The sequence below is a fragment of the Crocuta crocuta genome, unplaced genomic scaffold, assembly GCF_008692635.1.
Source record: "Crocuta crocuta isolate KB4526 unplaced genomic scaffold, BGI_CrCroc_1.0 scaffold7, whole genome shotgun sequence".
NCBI classification, from domain to species: domain Eukaryota; kingdom Metazoa; phylum Chordata; class Mammalia; order Carnivora; family Hyaenidae; genus Crocuta; species Crocuta crocuta.
In genome coordinates, this window is record NW_027531904.1 from 6,794,057 (window position 1) to 6,809,319 (window position 15,263).

At 50.0% G+C, this 15,263-nt stretch overlaps 2 protein-coding genes across 4 annotated transcripts in view; one reads left to right on the forward strand and one right to left on the reverse strand.

The window, feature by feature from the left end:
* Positions 1–231, reverse strand: part of CIB1 (calcium and integrin binding 1) — a 3,731-nt gene extending 3,500 nt beyond the window's left edge. The window contains exon 1 of the mRNA XM_077774265.1: positions 218–231. Within this exon, the coding sequence (XP_077630391.1) occupies positions 218–231 (14 nt within the window). The remainder of the gene's footprint in view (positions 1–217) is intronic.
* On the forward strand, positions 7–11,620 carry GDPGP1 (GDP-D-glucose phosphorylase 1). 3 transcript variants are annotated; one of them, XM_077774300.1, is made up of 4 exons: positions 7–156; positions 374–473; positions 8,400–8,456; positions 10,278–11,620. In XM_077774300.1, exon 4 carries the CDS (start codon positions 10,287–10,289, stop codon positions 11,436–11,438), a length of 1,152 nt encoding a protein of 383 aa, XP_077630426.1. In that variant the 5' UTR covers positions 7–156; positions 374–473; positions 8,400–8,456; positions 10,278–10,286; the 3' UTR covers positions 11,439–11,620. The 3 variants fall into 3 exon arrangements, with proteins under 3 accessions (XP_077630426.1, XP_077630427.1, XP_077630428.1); XM_077774301.1 differs by lacking the exon at positions 374–473; XM_077774302.1 differs by lacking the exons at positions 7–156; positions 374–473 and adding an exon at positions 3,777–3,794.
* The last annotated feature ends 3,643 nt before the right edge of the window (positions 11,621–15,263 follow it).

Sequence of the window (15,263 nt, forward strand, 5' to 3'; positions counted from 1 at the left end):
TTTATCATTCAGATGATACCGCCGTCCCCTCGCCGCACGTGTTGTAGCCCGCACGCCACATCCAGAAGTTCCAGAACCTTCTGTCCCACTTAGGCTGTACGCAGAGTGCCAGGAGCCGTGCCTAGTGATCTTCGATTTTCACAAGGGCCCTACAGGGTAGGTTCCTATTTTACAAATGGGGAGAACAGGTCCGGTGGGGGGGGGTTCCGTGACTTGCCTAGGCTCGGGCATTTTGCAAGAGGTCACCCCAGTATAAGGCTCCTTCCACTGCTGCCCTTGACTGTACTACTTACTCCAGCCGATGTGGTCTCGCTTCCAGAGGCGGTAAGGACTGAGGCTGACCTGTTTGCTCTTGCCCCCTCTCAACCCCTAGAACAACGCTTGGCACGTAGTAGGCTCTCAACAAATTGGATGGGTGCATGCATGAACGAACACTAGTCCAGAAGGTGAAGGTTCCAGGTTCCTGAGAGGAGGTGAGAGTGAGATTAATTCTTTTGTTTTCAGCTTTATTGAGGTATAATTGACAAACTTGTAGGAATTTGTTCTTGATTCTCCTGATTTATTCTACTTGCTAATCTTTGTAAAGTCTAAATCTCACGTTGATTTCAGCTTTAAAATAATAATTGATTAGGGGCGCCTGGGTGGCTCAGTCTGTTGAACATTAGACTTCGGCTTGGATCATGATCTCGCCATCCCGAGTTTGAGCCCTGAGTCGGGCTCTGTGTTGACAGCTCGGAGCCTGGAGCCTGCTTCGATGCTGCGTCTCTCTCTCTCTCTCTCTCTCTCTCTCTCTCTCTCTGCCCTTCCCCTGCTCACNCTGCCCTCTTCTCTTGGCTTTCTGGATTTCAGCCACAGGGGGGCTCTCAGTTCCTCAGGGAATCCTCTCCTGGCTCCCTAGACTAGATTAGGAATCTTACACTTAAAGAATCCTCAGTGCTTCTCCTTGACAGCACTGTATCATGTTTGCAGTTTATATTTACTTGGATGTTGATTAGATTAATGTCTGTAAACCCCGTAAAGAGCTAGAATTGTGATCTACGGGATCTGATAGGTGACAGTTGTCGATTAAATGTTGCTGAGGGACTTCCCCCGCACTGAATAAGGCCTTCATCTGAAAGTGACTTTAGGAAGAGGCACTATATCAACATGTGAATCCCATAATGTGGAAATACTCCCTTCCAAGAAGTGGGGGCTGCGGAGTCATAGGAGCATCATGGGGAATGTGGCCCCATTCCAACCTGATCATCCTGATTGTAGGCTCTTCCTGTACCAGAAAGGATTCGCCTTCGGTAGTAGAAGGATAGGCAGAGAACAGGAAGCTGTCCTGTGCTAGACTGAGGGGAGGGAGCACTGGCCAGCCAAGGCCAGTCCCTGGACTTTGTGGGAAGACTATCTCTTCACAGTGAAGATGTGGAAATAAGCCCTGTGCATGGTGACCATCAGTGACATAGATCTCCCAGCCACTTCAAAGGTGCTAAGCCCTTCTTTGAACAACCTTCTGATTATAGTGTTGCTTCCTGGTAGATTTCTGTGGAGGAGGGACTATACTGATTAGCCAATACGAACATTTTGTGCTGTTTGGCATGTTTCTCATTATAAATGATTAAATAGGCATTCCGATTCTGGTTACCATACTCATGCCTTGCCTGAGTGTAAAACGGAGTTGCTGATATACTTTTAAAAATAGCTTCCAGGGGCGCCTGGGTGGCTCAGTTGGTTGAGAGTCAGCTTCTTTGGCTCAGGTCATGATCTCGCAGTTCGTGAGTTTAAGCCCCACATTGGGCTTGCTGCTATCAGCCTGTCAGTGAGGTGCCCACTTTGGATCTATCCTCCTTTCTCTCTGCCTCTCCCCACTTGTACATTCGCATACACATTTTCTCTCTCTCTCTCTCAAAATATAAATTTAAAAAAATAGCTTCTGTGACAATAAACTATTTGTAAAAATAATAATAATAATAAAATGAAAGCTAAAAAAAATAACTTCTAGTGTTTCTTGTTGTGAAATTATTTTATTTATTTATTTATTTACTTATGAGAGAGAGAATCTTAAGCAAGCTCCCCACCCAGCACAGAGCCTGACACAAGGCTGGATCTCATAACCCCAGATCATGACCCAGCCGAAACACCAGGCGCCCCTTAGTTGAATCTTTTTGTTTTTCTTATTTATTTTGAGAGAGAGAGCGTACACACGTGCAAGTGCGAGAGGGGCAGAGGGAGAGTGGAAGAGAGAATCCCAAGCAGGCTCCACATTGTCAGCTCAGAGCCTGATCCAGGACTCAAACCCACAAACCACAAGATCATGACCTGAGCCAAAGTTGGATGTTTAACTGAGCCACCCAGGCTACCCCTCTTCGTTGAATCTTTTAAAGCTTTGTTCATAACTACTAACTCTTGGATTTGAATTCTGCTTTTTTGTTTTTGTGTTTGCTTACACATTTATTTCCCTGCTCATAATACTGTCTCCTTCCTATTTCCCTTGGGACATGAGATAGGCTAGCCACCCAAGATTTCTCTGAGGCAGTGATGCTTGATCTGAGACATGTAGAAGCCGCCATGAGAAGAAAATCCGGGAAAAGGGTGTTGTGGGCAGGAGCACAGGAGAGCAAGGTCCTGAGCAGGACCAAGTCCAGTATGAGTGAGGCGCAGAGAGAGGAGCAGAGAGGGAGGCCCAGCTAAGTCTTGAGAGCCCAGAGGCCACAGCGAGGAAATGGACTTCATTCTAGGGGCTCAAGGTCACATTCCTAGTACCTGCTAGAGCTGGGATTCAAGCACCTTGTCAGCCTGTGACACCTCATCTCTCACCTTTGTCCCAGGATGATCCCCACCTCCCAGACTCTGCAGGTCACCTGAGAGAACCTAGCACGTGCCTGGCACAAGACAGACGTGCAGCCAGTGTCCCCTCTCTCCTGGTTTGGTCCTGTCACACGCTCACTACTGATTGATCACTCTAAATTCTTCTTTATTCAAACGTAATGCTTTTTGCCTCCTAGTTCACTTAATTTTTTTTTTAAATTTTTTTAATGTTTTATTTATTTCTAGGAGAGAGAGAGAGACAGCGTGAGCAGGGGAGGGTCAGAGAGAGAGGGAGTCACAGACTGAAACAGGCTCCAGGCTCCGAGCTGGCAGTCAGCACAGAGCCCGACGCGGGGCCCGAACCCACAAACCGCGAGATCATGACCTGAGCGAAAGTCGGACGCTTAACCGACTAAGCCACCCAGGCGCCCCAACCTCCTAGTTCACTTTAATATAAATATGACTGTGCGCAGTCTATTGACTCTGTTGCTCAGTATGTCTTTTAGCCTGGTGTCCTGGGTCCTTTGTCCTAGCCCGTGGCTTTACACGTTACTCCAAATTTGTATCTAGCCCACACCTCACCCCTGACCTCCAGGTTTGACTGTCCTCTGTCTACACCACGTCTCGCATGCCCAGGGTGCATCTCAAGCTCAGTAATCAAAACTGAGCTCTTCAGTCGTCCCTTTTCCTAATCTGCCTGTGTCCGCCCCCACCCCCACCAGCTCCACCGGCTCTGTAAATGCCACTGCAGTATACCTTGGCCCTGCAGCTAGGTCCCTCCCACGTCTTCCCCGTGCCTCAGTCCCCCGAGCCAGCCTGCCCGCGGACCCTGTGGTTTGGCCCTCCAAACAGGACCCACGTCGCCTGCTCCTCTCCATCTCTATGGCCGCCTGTGCCGTCCGGTCTCCCCCTTCGCCCGCCTGGCCTCAGAGTTGCCTCCCCAACGGTCTCCTTCCCCTTCGCTCCCCTGCATCCACCTCCCCCAGAGCAGCTAGAAAAAGGTTTGTAAAGTGTCAGATGGCCCTTCTGCTTGAAACCTGGTGATTTCTTATTCCATTTAGAATAAAACCCACGCTCCTGACCGTGCTGCATAAGGCCCCGAAACTAATCCGGCCCCTGCCTTCCTCTCCAGCCGCCACCGCCGCCTGCCGGCCACGTTCTCGTTAACCGGGGCTTCCTTTCTGCTCTGGAAGAGAGCAAGCACCTGCCTGACGCAGGACCTTGGACGTGCTGTTTGCTTTCCGAGAGTACACTTTCCTCGACTCTGCATTGCAGGCTTTTGCTCATTCTGCATGTCTTTGCTCAGCTGTCACCTCACAGAGCCATGAGCTGCCGTATTATTGAAGTCCAATGCCCCGATCCCACCTTTTGGCTACTGCCTGTTGTATCTGGTTTATTTCTCACAGAACGCCGTCACCATGAGCACCTAACGTGTTTATTTTGCTTATTGTCTGACTCTGCCGCAGGATGTAAGTTCTTTGACAATGGGGACCCTTTTCACCTTATTTGCTCCTGTGTCTTCATTGCCTCATCTGTAGCGGTTACTTCTTTAAGTAGACTCATGCCCAGCGTGCAGCCCAGCACTGGGCTTGAACTCACGACCTTGAGATCAAGGCCTGAGCTGAGATCAAGGGATGCTTAACCAGCTGAGCCACTCAGGTGCCCCTGTCGTGGTTACTTGAAATAGTTGGATTTTGTGGCTCAGCTGAACATGGAGCAGGGTGCATGGGAGGGATGCCCCCAGAGCATCGGGAGTGGGCTTGGGGTGGGCCTTGACCCTGAGTAAATGAATGAAGGAGAGTAAGCAGATCATCTTAAGTATAGCTCAAATATAGCAAAGTATTGGATTTCTTAAATCTCTTCTGAGACTTACTTAAAATTATTTTTAATTGTGGCAAAATATGCTTAAAATTTCACGTCTTAACTATTTTTTAAGTTTTATTTTTGAGAGAGAGGAAGAGGGGCACTTGGGTGGCTCAGTCAGTTGAGTGTCCGACTTGGGCTCAGGTCATGATCTCGGAGTTCGTGGCTTCGAGACCCACATTGGGCTCTGTGCTGACAGCTCAGAGACTGGAGCCTGCTTTGGATTCTGTGTCTCCCTCTCTCTGACCCTTCCCTGCTCACATTCTGTCTCTCTCTATCTCAAAAATAAATTAAAAAAAAAAAAACAAAAAAAAAAAAATGAGAGAGAGAGAGACAGCAACCATGAGCAGGGGAGGGGCAAAGAGAGAGGGAGACCCAGAATCTGAACCAGGCTCCAGGCTGTCAGGACAGAGCCCGACATGGGGCTCGAACCCACGAACCATGAGATCATGACCTAAGCCGAAGTCCGATGATGTTTAACTGACTGAGCCACCCAGGGGGCTGACTTCTTAACTGTTTCTAAGTGTATCGTACAGTAGTGTTACATACATGTTATTGACCTGCCAGTCTCCAGAACTCTTTTCATCCTGCAGCACTGAATCTCTGCACCATTGAACAACAAAAAACTCATTCTTCCCCCAGCCCCTGACAGCCACCATTCTACTTTCTGTCTCTGTCTCTGTGAATCTGACTGCTCTCGGTACTGCATATAGATGGGACCATATAGTAGTGTTCGTCCTTTGCTCCTAGCTTATTTCACTGAGCATAATGCCTTCCAGGTTCATCCATGTTGCGCGTGTGCCAGCATTTCCTTCTTTATAAGACCCAGTGATAACGCCAGTGTGTGAATGTACTACATTCCGTGTACCCTTTCATCTGTCAGTCGACGCTCACGTTATTTCTACCTTTTGGCTGTTGTGAAAAGCACTACTGTGAACATGGGTGTACAGATATCTGTTTGAGCTTCCACTTTCGGTTCTTTGGGAGTATGTACCCAGAAGTGGAATTACTGGGTCATATAGTATTTTTATTTTTAATTTGTTAAGGAACCACCATACCGTTTTCCAGAGCGGCTGGAAATCATTTCACATTATAACCAGCAGTGGATTCCAGTTTCTCCATGTCCTTGCCAATATTTGTTATTTTCTGGTTTTTTAATCTTTTTTTTTTTTTTAACGTTTATTTATTTTTGAGAGACAGAGACAGAATGTGACCAGGGAAGGGGCAGAGAGAGGGAGACACAGAATCCGAAGCAGGCTCCAGCCTCTGAGCTGTCAGCACAGAGCCCAATGTGGGGCTTGAACCCACGGGCCGTGAGATCATGACCTGAGCCGAACTCAGACGCTTAACCGACTGAGCCACCCAGGCGCCCCTGGTTTTTTTATTCTAATGGGTGTGACATTGTAGCTTATTGTGAATTTGATTGGCATTTCCCTAATGATTAGTGAACATCTTTTCATGTGCTTATTGGCCATTTGTGTATCTTCTTCGGGAGGTATCTGAGACATTTATCTATCATTTATGTATGTATTGGTGCACGTATTTAGTTATGTGTGCATGTATACGTATGTAAAGTTTTTATTTTTTAATTAATCTCTACACTCTATGTGGGGCTCAAACTTATAGCCCCAAGATCAGAATCACATGCTCCAGGGCCCCTGCGTGGCTCAGTCAGTTGAGCGTTTGACTTTGACTCAGGTCATGATCTCATGGTTCGTGAATTGGGGCCCCACATCAGGCTTGCTGCTGTCAGCATGAGTCTGCTTAAGGTCCTCTGTCCCCCTCTCTCCCTGCCCCTCCCCCGCTCATTCTTTCTTTCAAAAATAAATAAAAACGTTTAAAAAGGTTGGGGGCGTCTGGGTGGCTCAATCGGTTAAGTGACCAAGACTGGCTCAGTTTAAGCTTGGGTCGTGATCTCACGTTTTGTGAGTTTGAGCACCGCATCTGCTGACCCTATAGAGCCTGCTTGGGATTCTCTCTCTCCCTCTCTCTCTCTGCTCCTTTCCCACCCTCTGTCTCTAGAAATGAATAAACAAACTTAAAAAAAAAAAGTTGCGGGGAGGGACACCTGAGTGGCTCAGTCAGTTGAGCATCTGACTTCAGCTCAGGTCATGATCTCATGGTTCATGAGTTCAAGCCCCACATCAGGCTCTGTGCTGACAGCTCAGAGCCCGGAGCCTGCTTCAGATTCTGTGTCTCCCTCTCTTTCTCTCTCTTTTTTTTTAAATTTTTTTTTTTTTAATGTTTTATTTATTGCTAGGAGAGAGAGAGAGACAGCGTGAGCAGGGGAGGGTCAGAGAGAGAGGGAGTCACAGACTGAAACAGGCTCCAGGCTCTGAGCTGGCAGTCAGCACAGAGCCCAACGCGGGGCTCGAACCCACGAACCGCGAGATCATGACCCAAGCGAAAGTCGGACGCTTAACCGACTAAGCCACCCAGGCGCCCCTCTTTTTTTTTAAATATTTTAAAAAATTTATTTCTGAGACAGAGAGAGACAGAGCACGAGTGGGGGAGGGGCAGAGAGAGCAGGAATCTGAAACAGGCTCCAGGCTCTGAGCTGGCAGTCAGCACAGAGCCCAACGCGGGGCTCGAACCCACGAACCGTGAGATCATGACCTGAGCCAAAGTCAGACACTTAACCGACTGAGCCACCCAGGCGCCTCTCCCTCTCTCTCTGCCCCTCCACTGCTCATGCTTGCTCTCTCTCTCTCAAATAAATATTAAAGAAAAAAATTTTAATGGAAATTGTTTTTTTAAAAATGGGGGGAAAAAAAGACTTGTTATTGTGGTAGAACACCTGGGTGGCTCAGTTGGTTAACCTTCGAACTCTTAATTTCAGCTCAGGTCATGATCTCTTGGTTCCTGGGTTCCAGCCCCATGTCAGACTCCGATGATGGCATGGAGCTTGCTTGCAATTCTCTCTTTCTCTCTGCCCCTCCCCCATCGCTCTCTCTGTCTCTCTCTCAAAATAAATAAACTTAAGAAAAAAACTTGTTATTGTGTTATGTCTTATGTTATAAAAACATGAGATTTACCATCTTAACCGTTTCTTTTTTTTTAAATATAATTTATTGTCAAATTGGCTAACATGCAGTATGTAAAGTGTGCTTTTGGTTTTTGGGGTAGATTTCCGTGGTTTATCACTTCCATCTTAACCATTTCCTTTTTCTAATTTTTTTAAATGTTTATTTTATTTTTGAGAGAGAGAGAGAGTGTGTGTGAGCAGAGGAGGGGCACAGAGAGAGGGAGACACAGAATCCGAAGCGGGCTCCAGGCTCTGAGCTGTCGGCACAGAGCCCAACACAGGGCTCAAACTAGGGAATGGCAAGATCACAACCTAAGCCGGAGTCAGACCCCAACCAACTGAGCCACCCAAGCGCCCCCCATCTTAACCATTTAGTGTAGAGGTCTGTAGTGATAAGTATATTCACGTTGTTGTATAACCAATCTTTACAACACTCTCATCTACAAAATTGAAATTCTATACCTATTAAGCTTGACTTTAAGTTTATTTGTTTATTTTGAGAGAGAGAGTGTGTGCATCTGTGAGCAAAAGAGAGAATCCCGAGCAGGTTCTGTGCTGTCAGCACAGAGGCCAACTGGCAGAGCCTACGAATTGTGAGGTGACCTGAGCCAAATCAGACACCTGACTGACTGAGCCACCCAGGCGTCCCTAAACTTGACCTTTGATATACCATTTTGTATGTTTTTTAATGTTTCTTTTCTGTTTTATTAATATGAAGTTTCCAGACCAGCAGAGCAGAGGGAACCCAAACCTGAGCTGAAGCAACACCACTGAGGTAAGCCTCCTTGTGACGTCCTGTCTGAGCCAACAGCAGGCCCTTCTTCCTGAGACCTGGGCCCACAGGGCTCCAAGGGCCCCATGGGAGATGAAGATTGGCATCGATTTCCCCCGTGAAGGATTGGCCCTGGCGCTTAAGCACACATTGGGCCATCCTCACTCAAATGGCTCTATGCATGACCATTTTGAATCATAACTGACCAGTCGAAAGCTCTTCCCATAAAAGGAGTGGTCAGCTTTGAGACCTTGGTTATTCTTCTACAAAGGAACACTACTTCAGTTTTCTGTAGGGTGGTTTGATAGACCGTCTGGCAAAGCCTGAGCCATGCACGGGCCTACTCTGACCCAGTAGTTTATTGTAATTTTATCTTAAAGGAAAATACAAACATATCTGGAAACAGATACACAGGATTTCATTACAACAGATACGAAATTAGCAACAACCTATATGTATAATAGTTAAAGATTGGTCAAAAAATCAAGGTCCATCTATACATGAAAATAAGGCTAAATGTAAATGGTAATTCCCCCCACCAAGGTGTTGGAATAAGGGTTTTATTTTAGGTCTGTTTTCTTCTCCATTAACAAAGTTTATGGAAGGCTTGGGAGGCTCAGTCAGTTAGTATCTGACTTTTGATCTCGGTCGTGAGTTCATGTCCCACAGTGGGACTTAAAAGAGAGAAAGAGAAGGGCGCCTGGGTGGCTCAGTTGGTTAAGCCTCCTACTTGGGCTCAGGTCATGATCTTGGGGTTCATGAGTTAGAGCCCTGCGTCGGGGCTGGCCAGGAGCCTGGAGCCTGCTTCAGATTCTGTGTCTCCCTTCCTTTCTCTCAGCCACTCCCTCGCTCACACTCTCTCAAAAATAAAAGACATTAAAAAAAAGAAAGAGAAAGTGGGGAGGGAGAAAGTTTATTCAATATACGAACTTTTAGAAAGAATATGTATATATTAATTCAGCAAAAATGAATGCTAATGTGTAGGTGATGGAATCATGAGTGATTTCCGTGTTTTCAGAATATTTTCCCAAAGGCATCTATTAGTTTCGTAATTAGAACAAAAAGTGAAATTTCTTTGAAAATAAAAATAGGGGCGCCTGGGTGGCTCAATCGGTTAAGTGTCCGACTTTGGCTCAGGTCCTGCTCTCGCGGTTCGTGGGTTCAAGCCCCGCATTGGGCTCTGTGCTGACAGCTCAGAGCCTGGAGCCTGTTTTGGATTCTGTGTCGCCCTCCCTGCCCCTCCCCTGCTCATGCTCTGACTCTGTCTCTCTCAAAAATAAATAAACCTTAGGGGTGCCTGGGTGGCTTAGTCGGTTAAGCGTCCGACTTTTGCTTAGGTCATGATCTCGCGGTTCGTGGGTTCGAGCCCCGCGTCGGGCTCTGTGCTGACTGCCAGCTCAGAGCCTGGAGCCTGTTTCAGTCTGTGACTCCCTCTCTCTCTGACCCTCCCCCGCGCACGCTGTCTCTCTCTCTCTCTCCTGGAAATAAAAAAAAAAAAAAATAAAGTGAAATAGGAGGTTGGGGCGCCTGGGTGGCTTAGTCGGTTAAGCGTCCGACTTTCGTTCAGGTCATGATCTCGCGGTTCGTGGGTTCGAGCCCCGCGTCGGGCTCTGTGCTGACTGCCAGCTCAGAGCCTGGAGCCTGTTTCAGAGTCTGTATCTCCCTCTCTCTCTGACCCTCCCCTGCTCACGCTGTCTCTCTTTCTCTCCTAGAAATAAAAATATTAAAAAAAAATAAACCTTAAAAAACTTTTTTGAAGCTAAAAATAAAATCTCTGGAATGGGGTTAGCATCGTGTACCTTTCACCTCTCACGGTTGTTTCAGGTCAGCACAATGGCTGTTCCACGTGATTCAGATGAGACTTGCTATTTGCTGCCTCCAAGCAGGAAGGACTGGGAAGGGCAAGGCATTCCTGACTTTGTCTACGAGCAGAAGGAACTTGTGCTGGAAGGGATTCAGTGGCCGAGGAGCGCGCCCAGCCTCCGGGAGGACACCGTACCGCCCTCTCGCTTCGACTCTGCGCTGTGCTCTGCCTGGAGGCAGCGGATGGAGCTGGGGCTGTTCCGTTACCATCTGGGGGAGCTGCGGACGCAAACCCTCCCCGGTGCCGTGGGCTTTGTGGCCCAGCTGAACGTGGAGCGAGGTGTGCAGAGGAGGCGTCCCCAGAACATAAGGAGCGTGAAGCAGGCGTTTGACCCCGCACAGTTTAACTTCAACAAGATCCGGCCGGGGGAAGTCCTCTTCCGTTTGCTCCGGGAGCCTGACCTCCCAGGCGCTCTGCGGCAGGACGACATCCTGGTCATGATCAATGTCAGCCCCTTGGAGTGGGGCCACGTGCTGCTGGTGCCCGAGCCCGCCCGCGGGCTCCCCCAGCGCCTGCTGCCCGGTGCACTGCGGGCCGGGGTGGAGGCCGTGCTGCTGAGCTCCCACCCAGGCTTCCGCGTCGGCTTCAACAGCCTGGGGGGCTTGGCCTCCGTGAACCACCTCCACCTGCACGGGTATTACCTGGCCCACAGACTGCCTGTGGAGGGGGCACCGAGCGAGCCCCTGGACCCTGGGGGGCATCTGCACCTCCTCCGGGCCCTCCCAGCCCCCGGCTTCCTCTTTTACACTAGCGGGCCAGGGCCCGACTTAGAAGCCTTGGTAGGCAGGGTGTGTCGGGCCACTGACTATCTGACTGACCACGAGATTGCCCATAATTTGTTTGTGACCCGGGGGGCCCCACCTGGAAAGACATCACCCTCCTCAGCTCTCACAGGGGTCCGAGTAATTCTGTGGGCCCGGAAGTCCAGCTTTGGGGTCAAGGAAGGCGAGGCATTCAATGTCGCCCTCTGTGAGCTGGCCGGGCACCTCCCTGTCAAGACGTCCCAGGATTTCAGCACTCTGACAGAGGCGGCTGCTCTGGCCCTCATTCGAGACTGTCTGCTGCCTCCCGCCCAGGCAGAAGAGGTCCAGGCGGCGCTGGTGGCCCTGATAGCCCAGTAAACCTTCTGGAAGTATTTATTCTCTACCCTGTCTAAGTCCCTTTCCAGAAAGCCGTCCACGGGGGTCATTTGAGCCTTTCCACGGCTGCCTCCTTGCCTGTCTCAGCCTAAGGGGACGGGTAAGGAATTGACCAGTGGTCTCTGTAAAGAGAAGCAGCCTTAGAATAAATCGAATGAATGAGCCTTCGTGAATGTATCTGCTTCTCACCTTCCGTCTTGGACAAGCCTTGGGGATGTCAAAGCTCTGACTGAGAAGGGAGTCTGCGCCAGAGTTCTGTACTCCTGACTTTACACGTGGACTTCGCCTTTGACGTCACGTCTGGCAGGGCGGTAGTTCGTGTGCCTCTGGCATCGTGTCCCCGCTTCCTTCCGCTGCTCGCGCCTCTCTGCTTGTTCGCCCGGCGCCTGCCCGCCACTGGGTATCGCTTCTTCATCCCTCCCCTCCCTTCAGCCCTGCTCCGCCATATGCCCTGCTTTACCCTTCCCTGCCAGACCGCCCTTGGATCTGCCCCCAGCCCCGAGTGCAGTATTCCTCATCTGTGTCATCTCATGCAGAAAAAGATGTTCTGGAAACGTCAGCACCGCCATTTAACAGCACGAGGAGCTGGAGGCTGACGGGTTTCACAGCTTGGCCAAGGCCAGGCAGCTTGTGAGTAGTGGAGTCGGGGCTGTGGCGCCGGGGGTCAGGGGCCAGAAACTCGGACTGCGCCCTTGTGACTGCCGCTCGGGTCCCTTAATGGTTGGTCCTTAACAGTTGGCGGGCCCTGAGCTGAGGTGAAGGTCCCTGGTGGTAGGCTTCTCTGTCCAGGCCTGACTGAAGCTTTTGGGTCAGAATTCAGGTGTTTTATACCCCAAAAGATGTCATAAAGTCTCATTGAGATAAGGCAGAAAACGTACAAGTAAAAGTTCATAAGAACAGTGTAGGGGCGCCTGGGTGGCTCAGTCAGTTAAGCGTCCGACTTCAGCTCAGGTCATGATCTCACAGTTCATGAGTTCAAGCCCCATGTCGGGTTCCGTGCTGACAGCTGGGAGCCTACAGCCTCCTTCAGATTTTGCGTCTCCCACTCTCTCTACCCCTCCCCTGCTCATGCTCGCTCGCTCGCGTTCTCTCTCAAAAATAAACATTAAAATAAATTTTTAGGGGCGCCTGGGTGGCTCAGTCGGTTAAGCGTCTGAGTTCAGCTCAGGTCATGGTGTCAAAGTTTAGGAGTTCAAGCTGTCAGCACAGAGCCCCCTTCAGATCCTCTGTCCCCCCCCCGCCCCTCCCTTGCTCTAAAAGAAAATAAATAAAAATTCAAAAAATTTTAAAGAACAGCTTAACATCTATATTTAAATATTACATGTTCAACATTTAAATTCCTGTAGAATTTGAGTCATCTTCCTCTTTTTGGCACCGCGCAGCAATGTTAGCTTCTGCTGCTTTCTGCAGGCCTCTGCGCATGCAAACCAGTCACACCACCTTGCTTTGCCCGCCGGGTCCGAAGGACGGACGGACGTCCGTTACAGCAGAGTGGATTTTGTGTCCAGCTGTTGAGCCCAAATATCAGGGTTTTCCCCGTTTTCTTCCCCCCAGGACTGCTGCTCAGAGGAATGCCTTCTCTAGCCAAACCAAGTTTTTCCTTGAAAAAGGGGGAGAAAGTCAAATAGCTTTTCTTTATGCTTTATGGTGCTTCTCAGCTGTTTTGGTAGTTCATGAATTGTCGGGGAAGGGACTTCGAAGCTTTTTCTCAGCTTAAGTGTGGAACACTCATGGGCCACTCGGTACCCCGCCCTGGGCTTTGCGCACCACAGAAAGACAGGAAGGGATGGTCCAGCTCAGGGCCTCCACCTCTGCTTGCTTTTTGATGGTGTGTGTAATGAAGGCGTTTGGGATTTGATCTAATGGGAAACCTTGAAGAGTTTGAAACTGGGGAGTAAGAAATTTGCATTTTATTATATTTTTAATTTTATTTTTTTATTTATTTCTAGGAGACAGAGAGAGAGACAGCATGAGCAGGGGAGGGTCAGAGAGAGAGGGAGTCACAGACTCTGAAACAGGCTCCAGGCTCTGAGCTGGCAGTCAGCACAGAGCCCGACGCGGGGCCCGAACCCACGAACCGCGAGATCATGACCTAAGCGAAAGTCGGACGCTTAACCAACTAAGCCACCCAGGCGCCCCAAGAAATTTGCATTTTAGAAAGAATACTTAAGCTGGGATGGAGGGAAGGAAGAACAATGGGAGTCCCAATTTAGAGGTTGCTGCATGTAAGGTGCGCCTGGGTGGCTCCCTCTGTTGAGCTGCGACTCTTGATCTCCACTCGGGTCATGATCTCCCTTCATGAGTTTGAGCCCCGCATGGGGCTCTGCACTGGCAGCGCGAAGCCACTTGGGATTTGTGTCTCCCCTTTCTGTCCCTCCTGTAATGCTCTCTCTCTCTGTCAAAGAGGTTGCTGCATGGAGGCAATTCAGGAAAGAAATGGGGTGGTTCAAGTCCTAGAATAGTGCCTTGGAACGCTAAATATTTGGAAATGTTATGCCCAGATCGCGATCTCCCCAAAATCCCAAGACCACCAAGGAGCCCGAGTCACGTATGCAAAAGCAAAGGGCGTTTATTCGGGCTTAAGCTCGGGCTCCCAGACCTCACCAACGCAGTGGATCGTGCTGAGAGCCCCGAGCAAAGGCAGAGTAGGGTTTTTATGGGTTTTGTGACGGGGGAGGTACAGAAGTTGTGGCAGGGGAACAGTGATCCAATCATAATTATTCAACATCATTGACAGCGGGTTTAACCATGCACATTGTCTAAAGTATTCGTTACTTCTGGCGGGATCCAATTACAACATATAGAGTACCTTTAAATTCATCCAATCACAGAGCGAGCCTAGGGTCTTGTTCGGCGACTAACGGGTTAACTTTAACATTAGGTAACAGGGTCCCATCTATAGTTTCTATCTCCAGGCCTCTCCCTTAGTAAGGTGGAGGGTGGTCGCTGGCCTTTCCTGATTGGGTGCTGCAAGGGGGTTTCTCCTGCCTTGGGCAACGTGTAACTGCCTGATAGTTTCGGGGAAGCTGAAACTCAGGCCTTCTAGTTCAGAGGGGAAACTTAAAGCCTGTCATGGAGTCAGTTTGGTTTAGACTTGTGCCCTTACAGAAAGAATGAGAAAAAAAACAAGATAGTCCTGGAAGCCAAGGGCCTCCAAATCATTTCAAGAAGGGAGTCAGAGAATATCCTATGCAGAAGGAACGTCAAGACAGGTGTCAGTGAGAAGATGTCCACGTCTCCAAAGGAGGGAGATTTAAGTGTCCCCCAGATTTAGGCACACGGGGCAGTCTTACAGTGACAAGTTGGACCGGGCTTGGTGGGGGTGGCGAGCAGCAGCAGCGTTAGGACGGCAGGAAGGGCAGTGAGGGGGGCCACGAGGAGGCCGTTCTGTTACTGGGCGGAGCTGGCCCGAGCCGCCGGGGTGGCACTTTGACAAGGTTACTAGAACTGAAGGCAGGCCAGCAGGTACTTTTCCCGAACACAGTTGGCCAAGTTCCGGGCTCGGCCCGCGGGCTCCAGATGGACTGGGGTGAGACGCGTGTGTGTCGGCGCGAAGGCGTCAGGACTACGAGTCCCGCCGATGTGCCCCGTCGGCGGCCGCAGGCCCCTTGCACCTCCACCGCCAGCCGCGGCGGCAAGATGGCCTCGGCCTGCGCCCAAGTGGGTGTGGTTCCCGGGGAGGCCCCGCCCCCAGAACGCTTCTCCAATGGGGGCCGCCCTCGTGTCCATGGCGACGGCGGCGGCGGCTGCCCGCTTGCTCAAGGAGGCGCCGCCGCCGCCGGGATCTCTCTGCTGGGAGCGAACCCC

Excerpts from the sequence above, each read along its gene's own strand:
- GDPGP1 (XM_077774300.1), top strand. The coding sequence starts at position 10,287 with ATGGCTGTTCCACGTGATTCAGATGAGACTTGCTATTTGCTGCCTCCA.